At 35.8% G+C, this 14167-nt stretch overlaps 2 protein-coding genes across 3 annotated transcripts; one reads left to right on the top strand and one right to left on the bottom strand.

Moving 5' to 3' along the window:
* Nucleotides 1-5771, top strand: LOC115226515 (caspase-like). 2 transcript variants are annotated; one of them, XM_036515089.1, is made up of 2 exons: nt 1-162; nt 4626-5769. In XM_036515089.1, the coding sequence occupies exons 1-2, from the start codon at nt 36-38 to the stop codon at nt 5321-5323; spliced, it is 825 nt and encodes a 274-aa protein (XP_036370982.1). In that variant the 5' UTR covers nt 1-35; the 3' UTR covers nt 5324-5769. The 2 variants fall into 2 exon arrangements, with proteins under 2 accessions (XP_036370982.1, XP_036370981.1); XM_036515088.1 differs by lacking the exon at nt 1-162 and having other exon boundaries at nt 3873-5333; nt 5427-5771.
* A 3547-nt stretch (nt 5772-9318) lies between these two features.
* LOC115226637 lies at nt 9319-13413 on the bottom strand. Its single transcript, XM_029797649.2, has 2 exons — nt 13084-13413; nt 9319-9880 (listed from the first exon to the last, which is right to left on the bottom strand). The coding sequence occupies exon 2, from the start codon at nt 9848-9850 to the stop codon at nt 9392-9394; it is 459 nt and encodes a 152-aa protein (XP_029653509.1). The 5' UTR covers nt 9851-9880; nt 13084-13413; the 3' UTR covers nt 9319-9391.
* Nucleotides 13414-14167: the final 754 nt, after the last annotated feature.

Genomic DNA, 14167 nt, shown 5'->3' with positions numbered 1-14167 from the left:
CCTGACCTGGTTTCACTTGATGCAACAGAAATAACATGTCAGACCAGGAAGTAGATTCAGGCGATGGCATTGTCACAGGGACTACTATGGACGATAAATATTTCGATAAATATGATATGACACATAAAAAGCGAGGTGTTGCCTACATCTTCAACAATGAAAATTTCATGGACCTTCCAACTCGTCTCGGCTCATCGAAAGATGCAGAAGATTTTAAAAGCGCATTAAAAGATCTTGGATTTCACGAGAATGATATCAACGTGTGTACAGATGCAACAGCGAAAGAAATGCTCGCGGTTTTGAACGATTTTAACGAAGAGGATTCTCATATTAAAGGTAATATTGACTGCTTTGTTTGTGCGATTCTGAGCCATGGTGATGAAAACGATATCATATATGGATACGACGGTGAAGTTGAGCTAGACGAATTGCTTTCTTGCCTGAGACCCGATCGCTGTCCATCTCTGACAGGAATACCTAAATTAATCTTTATTGAAGCATGTCGTGGAAGCAAGCCTGATCTTGGAGTCGAAAAAAAAGATGCTTGCGGTTTAGGATTTGAAAAAAAGCCACCGAAAATTCCAATCATGGCAGATATGTTGGTTTTCCATTCGTCATCAAATAAATATCCGTCAATGAGGGATAAAGAAAAAGGTTCGTGGTTTATGCAAACTTTAAGTAAAATGTTGAAGGAATATGGCACTAAATACGAAATGATGACACTTTTAACCGCTGTCTCTAAGTATGTTGCCTCTTTAGAATTCCAAAGTTCGGATAATCCGGAATACAATGGTTGTAAACAAATGCCTCAGATTATGTCGACGTTGCGCAAAGAATTCAAGTTTGAACCGAGAAAGTAAAATATTTTCGGTGTGGGATCCTTAAAGAGAAACGGAGCTTCTTACGGTGAGAACTTCAGATACATCTTCAAATTATACATATATTCATGATTACAAAAAGTGTATATTTTATGAATTCATATATCTACAAATAAATAACTATTCTCACATATGATGCCTACAGCAGAAATTGATAAATAGATAAATGTAATATTTTCAACTAAATAATTACTAATATGATTACAAACTTGATTTGACTTAATAAATATCCACTAACATTTGAAGGTGCTTAACTAAAACTATTTCCTACCACAAATTTTACTAAGAACACCAGTGACTTATAGGTCCATTCTAAATTACAAAATAATCCTACATTCTGAAAATTGAACCAACATTCTTTTATATACAACTAAATATGAACAATATTAATATCTAGGCTATTTTATTCATGTATTTTCCTATATCGCTGGATTCGTAAAAGTTTGTCTGCAAAAGAGAATTTTTTTATCTTTCTTCTCTCACTGCATTAAGCTATCTCAGCACCATTGCGTAAAATTTGTCCAATTATTCTGCTTTTTTCTCTTTTTTTTTTACTATGGTAGATAATCTCCTAAGATAAAATGTCTCTTATTAACATAAAGTCTCTGAAATGACAACAAAATAGTCAAATGTATTAGCTTTTACGTTAGTTCTTAATTTATTAAAATATGTAAAGTATGGAACAAAGATTCTTATGTAGTTTGCTATCAGCAGAAAATTTTGTTGATAAAATAATTAAATTCCTAAATCTAGCGATAAAATAATTAAATTCCTAAATTTAATAAATTTATTGATTAAATAATTAAATTCCTAAATCTAGCGATAAAATAATTAAATTCATAAATTTAATAAATTTATTGATTAAATTCCTAAATTTGTTGATAAAATAATAAAATTCCTAAATCTAGCGATAAGATAATTAAATTCATAAATTTAATAAATTTATTGATTAAATAATTAAATTCATAAATTTGTTGATAAAATAATTAAATTCCTAAATCTAGCGATAAAATAATTAAATTCCTAAATTTAATAAATTTATTGATTAAATAATTAAATTCCTAAATTTGTTGATAAAATAATTAAATTCCTAAATCTAGCGATAAAATAATTAAATTCCTAAATTTAATAAATTTATTGATTAAATAATTAAATTCCTAAATTTGTTGATATAATAATTAAATTCCTAAATCTAGCGATAAAATAATTAAATTCCTAAATTTAATAAATTTATTGATTAAATAATTAAATTCATAAATTTGTTGATAAAATAATTAAATTCCTAAATCTAGCGATAAAATAATTAAATTCCTAAATTTAATAAATTTATTGATTAAATAATTAAATTCCTAAATTTGTTGATAAAATAATTAAATTCCTAAATCTAGCGATAAAATAATTAAATTCCTAAATTTAATAAATTTATTGATTAAATAATTAAATTCATAAATTTGTTGATAAAATAATTAAATTCCTAAAGCTAGCGATAAAATAATTAAATTCCTAAATTTAATAAATTTATTGATTAAATAATTAAATTCCTAAATCTAGTGATAAAAAAATTAAATTCATAAATTTAATAAATTTATTGATTAAATAATTAAATTCCTAAATTTGTTGATAAAATAATAAAATTCCTAAATCTAGCGATAAGATAATTAAATTCATAAATTTAATAAATTTATTGATTAAATAATTAAATTCATAAATTTGTTGATAAAATAATTAAATTGCTAAAGCTAGCGATAAAATAATTAAATTCCTAAATTTAATAAATTTATTGATTAAATAATTAAATTCCTAAATCTAGCGATAAAATAATTAAATTCATAAATTTAATAAATTTATTGATTAAATAATTAAATTCCTAAATTTGTTGATAAAATAATTAAATTCCTAAATTTAATAAATTTATTGATTAAATAATTAAATTCCTAAATTTGTTGATAAAACAATTAAATTCCTAAATCTTGCGTAAATTATCAACAGCACTAGATTAACCATTAAGCAGAATAGACATGTGCTTAGGATATCAAGGGAAGTGGAGACACCAGGAAAATTGTAAATGGTTTACATCACAAAAGAAATCACTTCAACCTTGTTACAGCAACATTCCAAGCGGTTATATGATCAGAAATATAATTTAGAAGAGTTCATGTGGCCGCAGCGAGTATCTGATCGAGGACTTTGCAATTAAAAGGAAGAAACGAAGGAGTAAACTTCTCCAATGTAAATAAAGTCGTTTTTTCACGCTGAGAATTGCTGAAGCATGGAACAAACTGCCGACATCAGTTGTTAGTTGTCGGAGCACTGCATCCTTCAAAACTTCCATGCTTTCTGAGATTCGCCAACACTACATCTGATTTTCTCCCCTACACAAGCATGTATCTGACTCATACACTGTTCGCTTCCCAGACATTTGTACATTACTGCATATGCTTTATATGCACTTTTGACAAGTTGTGGTGCACCTGAGCACTGTATACAATAATTTCGTTATTATTATTATTATTATTATTATTATTATTATTATATGAACAGAAATAAACATTATTTTGTCATATTACTGTTAGTTTCGTTTCATTTCAAAAATAGACATTATTTAATGGTTTGTTATTGTTTATATTTTGAATTATCATATATACGGGGATACCAAACAGCGGTACTACTTAAGAAGAGTGGTCCCGGTGCGCGCACTTGCGTAGTCGCGCATCCGCACTAGTTAGTCGTGACTAGTCGATCCTTGGTGTTTTTGTGTTTTATTTACTTTGTTTAGAAAAATTATTTACTTTGTGTAAAAAAAAAAATTATTTATTTTGTGTTTTATTTACTTTGCTAGGTAGTCGTTGTAGGATCGACTAGTCACGCCTAGCTAGCGCGAGTACGCGAGTACGCGAGTGCGCGCACCGGGACCACTCTTCTTAAGTAGTACCAACCTTCTGTGCATTTCTCTATCGGCAATCGTGTTTCTTTCTTTCTCTTTCAGAATGCTCACGAATACACACACACACACACACACACACACACACACACACACACACTCAATTATGTTTTAATTAATGTTGTTTAAAACCATATCATCTCCGATCCAGCTCACTCATTACAGTAAGGCAATAAGCATTTTCACAACAGCAACAACAAAAAGAATGAAAGAAAGAAAAAAAAAGGAAAAGTTATCATCTGAAGGCGACTCTGGTCCTATAAAAAAGCACGTGGTCATCCTCCGTTTCCTCGTGGTCGCTCCCGTATTTTTATTGACATTTCCTTTTATAGAAGCTTGTGTGAAGTGTGACCTCATTTCTGCGGCCGATGGCAGTTTACATTCGACGAACTGTTGTTTCAATTAATTCTTTTTGAAAAAGAACTTCACTTTCATTTTGGACGAAATGCAATTTAAAGGAACTGGGAATATTTTGCGGTGGTTCCGGAACGCAAAAGCCGCACTTCACCGAAAATAATTTTCAATTGTGTTCCCACTTCGAAGCCGAGAGCTGGGTTTTGTTAACGCATGCGCATTCAATAATAACCTGACGTTAGTCGGGTGAAGTGACGCGAATAATATTTCAGACCAGGAAGTAAATTCACTTTTTCGCATTGCTGCCGCGACTACTATGGATACTGTAAATGTAAATGGTAGTACATGCGCCCAGTTCGATTTACCAACCGAGGAAGATTTAATGAAATGTTTCGAAAAATATGACATGACACATGAAAAGCGAGGTGTTGCCTACATTTTCAACGTGAAAAATTTCAGTGACCCAAGACTTGAAACTCGTCACGGCTCATCGAAAGACACAAAACATTTTAAAAAGGCTTTAGAAAATCTTGGATTTCATGAAGATGATATCAATGTATTTACAGATTTTACAGCCAAAGAAATGCTCGGGACTTTAGAAGATTTGGGCCAAATCGATCCTAAAATTAATATTGATTGCTTTATTTGTGCGATTCTGAGCCACGGTAAAGGAAACGATATTATACGTGGATACGAGGGTGAAGTTGAGCTGGACGAATTGCTTTCTTGCCTGAGACCCGATCGCTGTCCATCTCTGACAGGAATACCTAAATTAATATTTATTGAAGCATGTCGTGGAAGCAAGATTGATGATGGAGTCGAAAGAAAAGATGCCGAGGAAGAAGAATCTGAAAGAAAGCCACCGAAAATTCCAATCATGGCAGATATGTTGGTTTTCCATTCGTCGTCTGATAAATATCCGTCAGTCATTCATAAACGTAAGGGTTCGTGGTTTATGCAAACTTTAAGTAAAGTTTTGGTGAAATATGGCACTGAATATGAAATCATGAAACTGTTAACTGCTGTCTGTAAACGTGTTGGCTCTTTGGAATTAAGAAAGTTGGATAATCTGGAATACGATAGCTGTAAACAAATGCCTCAGATTATGTCAACATTGCTCAAAAGACTAAAGTTTGAACCGAGGAATTAAAATATTTCAGGTGTGGGATTCTTAAAGAGAATCGGAGCTTCTTACGGTGAGAATTTCTTATGCATCTTCAAATTATACGAAAACTATATTTTAGACACTCACATTAACAAAAGCAAAGGTGTATATTTTAGGAATTCATACATCTACAAATAAATAAAATATTTTCACATGTAACACCCACAACATAGATTCATAAATAAATAAATTTGTTTCCAACTAAAAAAATCCTAATATGACTACAAACTTGATTTGGTTTAATAAATAACCTCTAACATTTTGATATATTTGACTAAAACTATTTCCTGCCATAAGTTTTACTAAGAACTCCGGTGCTTTCTAGGAATATTGTAAATTTCAAAATAATTACAGTAAATTGAACTAACATTGTTTTATATACAACACAAATTCTCTCAAATGACAACGAATTAATAAAATGTATTAGCTTTTACGTTGTGGAGATGCATGACCTAGTGGTTAGGGTGTCAGCATCATGATCGTACGATTGTGGTTTCGATTCCTGGACCGGGCGACGTGTTGTGATCTTGAGCAAAACACTTCATTTCACGTTACTCCAGTCCACTCGGCTGGCAAAAATGAGTAACGCTGCGATGGACTGGCGTCCCGTCCAGCTGGGGAATACATACATACGCCATTGAAATCGGGAAACCGGACCCATGAGCCTGGCTTTTTTTTTTTTTTTTTTTTGTACTTGTTTCAGTCATTCGACTGCGGCCATGCTGGAGCACCGCCTTTAGAGTGGTGAAAGAGTACAGCAGGGATCACCACCATCCCCTGCCGGAGCCTCGTGGAGCTTTTAGGTGTTTTCGCTCAATAAACACACACAACGCCCGGTCTGGGAATCGAAACCGCGATCCTACGACCGCGAGTCCGCTGCCCTAACCACTGGGCCATTGACTTGATGCATTTTTTTTTTTTTTTTTTTGTAATTTATTAAAATATTTTCAGTGTGAACGAAAGATTCTAACGTAGTTTTGTTATAAGCAGAAAAATTTACTCTTTTACCTGTTTCAGTCATTTGACTGTGGCCATGCTGGAGCACCGCCTTTAGTCGAGCAAATCGACCTCGGGACTTATTCTTTGTAAGCCCAGCACTTATTCTATCGGTCTCCTTCGCCGAACCGCTAAGTGACGGGGACGTAAACACACCAGCATCGGTTGTCAAGCGATGTTGCGGGGGGGGGGGATAAACACAAACACACACACACACATATATATATGATGGGCTTCTTTCAGTTTCCGTCTACCAAAGACGGTCACAAGACTATGGTCGGCCCGAGGCTATAGTAGAAGACACTTGCCCAAGGTGCCAAGCAGTGGGACTGAACCCGGAACCATGTGGTTGGTAAACAAGCTACTTACCACACAGCCACTCCTGCGCCTAAAGTAGTTTCTTTGAAATCGGAAATATAATTTCAAAGTGTTCCCGGTGCCACAGTGAGGACCTGCTCAGGGACTTTGTATTTAAAACAAAAAACACGGGAGAAATCTTTTCAAATGTAAATATACGAAAATAAACATTATTTTCCATGTTTATGTTAGTTTTGTTTAATATTGAAAACTAAAAATGTATTTGGTCAATAAAAGACTTATATTTTTATATATATATATATATATATATATATATGTATGTATGTATGTATGTATGTATGTATGTATGTATGTATGTGTGTGTGTGTGTGTGTGTGTGTGTGTGTGTGTGTGTGTGTGTGTGTGTGTGTGTGTGTGTGACCTCGTGTGTACCGTTGGCGATTTTTTTTCCTATGTTTCCGACGAAGAGCTCCGCTCGAAACGTTGAGCCCTCCTTCTTTCCTTCTTTCCTGAGCATCCAATAATACTATATTTGTTCCACGTCCTCGCGTTGTTGTGTTTTTTTTTGTGCTTTCTTGTTTGGATTAACATATATATATATATATATATATATACATATACATATATATATATATAGTTAATCCAAACAAGATTAATCAGCCGAAATTGCTACGATGATCCGGTTCTTGACTGAAGATTGAAGGCTTCGAATGTCCCGTCCGTGTTTTTTGAGTCGTCTTCTAAATGTTTTACGTTCTTGTCCCAGTTTGTATTTTTCTACATAAAATAATATATATATATATATATTGCAAATTTATTTCAGAATCGAGATCTTCATATTTTTCAACGCATTTCGCAAAAAAAAAAGAGAAAAAAAAAATATCCGGAAAAAGTGGAAAATGAGGAGGAGGGGTGAAGGGGGAGAGGGGTTGTTGACATTTTGAAAATACGATTTTCATGAAATTTTTTTTTTTTTCAGAATCGGATTCTCCATAACCAAAAACGTGGGATTCCGTTAAAAAAAGTCAATATATATCCATTTTACCCGAAGTTATAACGGAAAAATCGGATCTTGTGAATTTTCCGCTACGTTCTGAGTTCAAATTCCACCAGGGTCGACTTTGCCTTTCATCCTTTCGGGGTCGATTAAATAAATACCAGTTACGCACTGGGGTCGATATAATCGATTTAATCCCTTCGTCTGTTTTTGTTTGTCTCCTCTGTGTTTGGCCCCTTGTGGGTAGTAAAGAAATAGGTATTTCGTCTGCAGCTACGTTCTGAGTTCAAATTCCGCCGAGGTCGACTTTGCCTTTCATCCTTTCGGGATCGATTAAATAAGTACCAGTTACGCACTGGGGTCCATATAATCGACTTAATCCGTTTGTCTGTTCTTGTTTGTCTCCTCTGTGTTTGGCCCCTTGTGGGTAGTAAAGAAATAGGTATTTCGTCTGCAGTTACGTTCTGAGTTCAAATTCCGCCGAGGTCGACTTTGCCTTTCATCCTTTCGGGATCGATTAAATAAGTACCAGTTACGCACTGGGGTCCATATAATCGACTTAATCCGTTTGTCTGTTCTTGTTTGTCCCCTCTGTGTTTAGCCCCTTGTGGGTAGTAAAGAAATAGGTATTTCGTCTGCAGCTACGTTCTGAGTTCAAATTCCGCCGAGGTCGACTTTGCCTTTCATCCTTTCGGGATCGATTAAATAAGTACCAGTTACGCACTGGCGTCCATATAATCGACTTAATCCGTTTGTCTGTTTTTGTTTGTCTCCTCTGTGTTTGGCCCCTTGTGGGTAGTAAAGAAATAGGTATTTCGTCTGCAGCTACGTTCTGAGTTCAAATTCCGCCGAGGTCGACTTTGCCTTTCATCCTTTCGGGATCGATTAAATAAGTACCAGTTACGCACTGGGGTCCATATAATCGACTTAATCCGTTTGTCTGTTCTTGTTTGTTCAAATTCCGCCGAGGTCGACTTTGCCTTTCATCCTTTCGGTGGGGGTCGATGAATTAAGTACCAGTGAAACACTGGGGTCGATGTAATCGACTGGCCCCCTCCCCCTAAATTCCAAGCCTTGTGCCTATAGTAGAAAGAATTGTTAGCACGCCTGGCAAAATGCTTAACAGCCTTTCGTCCTCAATTTGCCAGCCCTTGTCAAACAGCCCAACCCATGCCAGCATGGACAATGGACATTAATTGATGATAATGATGATGATGATGGTGATACACATATGTTGAAAGCACTCCGTCGGTTACGACGACGAGGGTTCCGGTTGATCCGAATCAACGGAACAGCCTGCTCGTGAAATTAACGTGTAAGTGGCTGAGCACTCCACAGACACGTGTACCCTTAACGTAGTTCTCGGGGATATTCAGCGTGACACAGAGAGTGTCAAGGCCGGCCCCTTTGAAATACAGGTACAACAGAAACGGGAAGTAAGAGTGAGAGAAAGTTGTGGTGAAAGAGTACAGCAGGGATCATCACCATCCCCTGCCGGAGCCTTGTGGAGCTTTAGGTGTTTTCGCTCAATAAACACTCACAACACCCGGTCTGGGAATCGAAACCGCGATCCTACGACCGCGAGTCCGCTGCCCTAACCACTGGGCCATTGCGCCTCCGATACACATATACACACAGAGTAAATATCAAAAATAAATAGAGTCAATCATTTTTTTTTTTTTTTTGAAGGATTTAATTTCAAGAAAGAAAATAATGTTATCTGATGCGTTTAAATAATTCATTTAGGATGTAGTTGACATTTCTTCTGCAGGTTTTAATGTTTTAACCCATTTGGCTTTCTCTACCATTTTATTTGTCCAATCCTTTGGATATCTGTGGGTCAAAGAAGGTTTCCTTCTGGCTACTTTACCGTAGTAACCAAGTTGATGAAGATACCTCACAGAAGTTCTCCGACTCTTTTGAAGTTGTTCTGCAACATCAGCTGCCTTGCAATGGGGGTTACTTTCAACAATTTTTTTAACAGTCTGAAGACACTTATCAGAGGGCCCAGGTCGACCTGAGCGGGAGGCGGTTGACTCCTTTCCTTCGCTGGTGAACTGGACAATCACTCTGTTGACTGTGGCAAGAGGAATTCCAAGGTTTTGTGCAATCTTACGCTGGCTACGTCCACTATCAGACTGACCCACAATACGTCCTCTTTGAAAATCTGACAGCTCTTTCGCATCTGGTGTTCGTGGCATGACCAGTTGCTATAAACAATATACTGTAATCTGAAATGAAAAAAATAGAAGTTGGAAGGACCAGGTAGTGACAGGGGGCAGGCTATTCACTTTTGAGAAGTCTGTTTAAATATGGGGGTGTGCTAAAGAGAAAATACAGGTAGATTAGTTAATAACGATTTCGTTCAACATTCTTCTCAGATTCACACACACTGCAGAGGTCCTTCAGTTTTTCTAAGCACTGTAAAGGAACTTGGAAAATTAGGGCCCCAACCGAGCCCTTCATGATACCCCTTAAAGCCAGGAACTTTCCAGCAGCCCCTCGTATGTGTTATATATATATATATATATATATACTCTTTTACTTGTTTCAGTCATTTGACTGCGGCCATGCTGGAGCACCGCCTTTACCCGAATCAAATCGACCCCGGGACTTATTCTTTTGTAAGCCCAGTACTTATTCTATCGGTCTCTTTTGCCGAACCGCTATGAGACGGGGACGCAAACACACCAGCATCGGTTGTCAAGCAATGCTAGGGGGACAAACACAGACACACAAACACACACACACATACATATATATATATATATATATATATATATATATATATATTATGTATGTATGTATATATATATATATATGTATATATATATATATGTATGTATATATATGTATGTATATATATATATGTATGTATATATATATATGTATGTATATATATGTATGTATATATATGTATATATATGTATATATGTATATATATATGTATATATGTATATATATATATATATATATATATATATATATATATATATATATATATATATAAGCTACTTACCACACGGCCACTCCTAATCGTTGAATATTATATAATATGTGTAGTATATATAGTACTTCCATTGGTCGGTTCGAGGCTATAGCAGAAGACACTTCCCCAAGGTGTCACACAGTGGGACTGAACCCGGAACCATGTGGTTGGTAAGCAAACTACTTACCACACAGCCACTCCTAACCTACTGGTTAGATCAGTGCCTTTCAAACTTTCTGCTGGAGCGGAACCCCAAGGAAACATTCCACTGGCTCGAGGAACCCCTGTGCAATAATTTAATTGTCTTATGCACACATATCTGCACAGGAGAATTAAAAATTACTGCCGATTTTAGCAGTTTTGTAACTTCTTGCGGAACCCTAAGGTTCCGCGGAACCCAGGTTGAAAACCACTGATATATAAATATATGACAAAAGAAGTCTCTACAGGATTCGATGAAGCCATATATTGCACATTTTATTTATATATATATATATATAAATATGTGTATATTTAAAACACTATACAATATATATATATATATATATCAGTGCTTTTCAAACTTTTTGCTGGAGTGGAACCCCAGTTTTGTAACATCTTGCGGAACCCTAAGGTTCCACGGAACCCTGGTTGAAAACCACTTGGTTAGATTATAAAAGTAATTAAAAATTAAGGGGGAGATAAGTAGTAAAAATTCTCCAAAATGAGTTGTCGTTCTTCACCGACACCGAAAAACGTTCGCTCATTCTTTACTTTACAATCAGTCGGAATGGCATGGCAAGTGGGAAACCGGCAGCACCGCAGCTCATTGTTCCTGAACATGAAATCCTCAGTCGTGAATCAACCTTAGAGGAAGCGTAGACTATCTTTCAATTAGGAAAAGAAGCTGGAGACAACATTCTTCATAAATTAGTTCGATAGCTGAGCTCAGATTGGCTGTATGCAAATGGAGTCCATAACTGGGGTCCGGGACTCTCGTGGGAAAAAAAAAACTATGCGTCCTGCTTGTCTTCCACGTGCCATTCTAATCAATTCCAAAGTTAATATCCAGTGTTTATGTTATTTAACAGTAAGGGGGCTTATTTATGTTGCTTTACTAGTTATCTCCCCCTTAATTTCATTTAGTTTTTTTAATATCCCTAAACTGAAAAATTACTCCCCTTGTGTATATTCTACATATCTTTTCAAGACTACTCTTTTACTTGTTTCAGTCATTTGACTGCGGCCATGCTGGAGCACCGCCTTTAGTCGAACAAATCGACCCTGGGACTTATTCTTTTGTAAGCCCAGTACTTATTCTATCGGTCTCTTTTGCCGAAATGCTAAGTGACGGGGACGTAAACACACCAGCATCGGTTGTGAAGCAATGCTAAGAGGACAAACACAGACACATAGACACATACACATCCACACACACACACACACATATATATATATATATATATATATATATATATATATATATATATATATATATATATATATATATATATATATAGAAGGAGCTTCTACAGGACTAGAACTGTTTCATGAATGAAACAGTTCTAGTCCTGTAGAAGCTCCTTCTATAAAAAAAATTACTTTACTCTGCTATGTATTGAGTACCTTATTTACTGTGGTTAACCCCGACTCAACCCGGGACCTACATATATATATATATATATATATATATATATATATATATATTTACGACGGGCTTCTTTCAGTTTCCGTCTACCAAATCCACTCACAAGCCTTTGGTCGGCCCGAGGCTATAGTAGAAGACACTTGCCCAAGATGCCACGCAGTGGGACTGAACCCGGAACCATGTGGTTGGTTAGCAAGCTACTTACCACACAGCCACTCCTGCGCCTATAACTACATTACAATTATGCAGATAACATTTAATAAAATACGTCACTCTCCCAACATCGTTTCCTTTTAAGATACATTTTTTTTTAAACGACATTATACAAAAAGGACGCTTTCGAGAACGCAGATTACGTAATGTTGATGTTTAACCCTTTCATTACCAACCCGGCCAAAACCGGCTCTATCTCTGAGTACAAATGTCTTGTTTTAATAAGTTTTGAATTGAAATCTTCCCCCAAACCTTGGTCACAATTTATGTTCCTATCACTAGCTTAATAACTAAGTTATTTTACTAAATTCTTTGTTATATTTAAAGTAATTGAATGAAACACAGAGCATCAAAATAAATACAGTAACGAAAGGGTTATAGAAAAATTAAGGGGAAAAATATGAAAATTTTAAACAGATTGCAGATATTTGGGGGAGAGGAGACAAAAAGACTCATCCAGAACGCAATTATTTTTTTTAATATTATCAACATAATCGTTATCTACAACCTCAAAAGATTATCTCTGCAAAGCGTTATTTACAAATACACAAATTTGAAAACATTTCGCGAAAACAAATTCGTGGGGCACCAAAGTGTAGAAATACCTTTAGTCGTCGCTGGTGCTAGCGTTAAATTGAAAGATACCCTGCCAGTGGGAATTGGTAGAGAACTGTAGAGAAGTCAGTCGTGTATGAAACTAATAACGTTAAACTGGGTGTTACCATTTAATTAGTTGTTGAATGAAAAAAGGGGAAAGAAATGAAACCGTGAAAAATGCGATCGACATTATAGAAGAAGTCTAATGGAGGAATGAGGACGGTAAGTGGATTTATTGGATTTTCATTGGTCAGTTCGGGTCACGTGATAGGACGTAACCATGCTGCAAGCGAGGGTTGATGTGTTTACATAAATACTAACGGGTGTGTTTGCGTACTTTTGAGTGTGAGTGTGAGTGAGAGTGTGGGCGCTTATATTTCTGTTTCTGCGGTGAGAACCGTTTTGAAGTCATGTTGTGAGTGAGGTAAAAGTTCGTTGAGTACAGGAACGAATTCAATACGCAGGAAGAAGTCAGGGTTAATATAGGGCGTAACAAATATCAGAAAATCAAAAAAAAAATGTGTGTAATAGGTGTAAAACAACTTCCTATGAACGAATATGAAAAAAAAAATTCGCCCACGCGAAAGGGGGGTGGGGGAGAGGCCTCGGAAAATTCACATCGGGAAGTTCCGAAAGCGTCTGAGGAGCTGACCTGGGCACCAAAACAAAAAAAAAATAGTGTAATATGTGTAAAACAACTTGCTCTAAACGAATATGACAAAAAAAAATGCGCTCTCGCGAAAGAGGGGTGGGGGAGAGGCCTCGGAATATTTATATCGGGAATTTCCGAAAGCGTCTGAACCGGGCACAAAAACAAAAACAAAAACAGCGTAATAGGTGTAAAACAACTTGCTCTAAACGACTATCACGAAAAAAATGCGCGCTCGCGAAAGGGGGTGGGGGAGAGGCTTCGGAAATTTCACATCTTCAGTCCACGGCCTTTAAACTAAGAAAAATAGTGTAATTGGTGTAAAACTACTTGTTCTAAACGAGTATCAAGAACACACACTCACACATGAATCATAAACTCCGTATTTCGCAAAAAAAAAAATAAAGAGAAGAAATTCTGGAAAAAGCGAAGAAATGTTGGAT

Source organism: Octopus sinensis, linkage group LG30 (assembly GCF_006345805.1).
Source record: "Octopus sinensis linkage group LG30, ASM634580v1, whole genome shotgun sequence".
Classification (NCBI taxonomy): Eukaryota; Metazoa; Mollusca; class Cephalopoda; order Octopoda; family Octopodidae; genus Octopus; species Octopus sinensis.
Note: the sequence above shows the minus strand (reverse complement) of the source record. Positions and strands in the feature narration are given on the sequence as shown.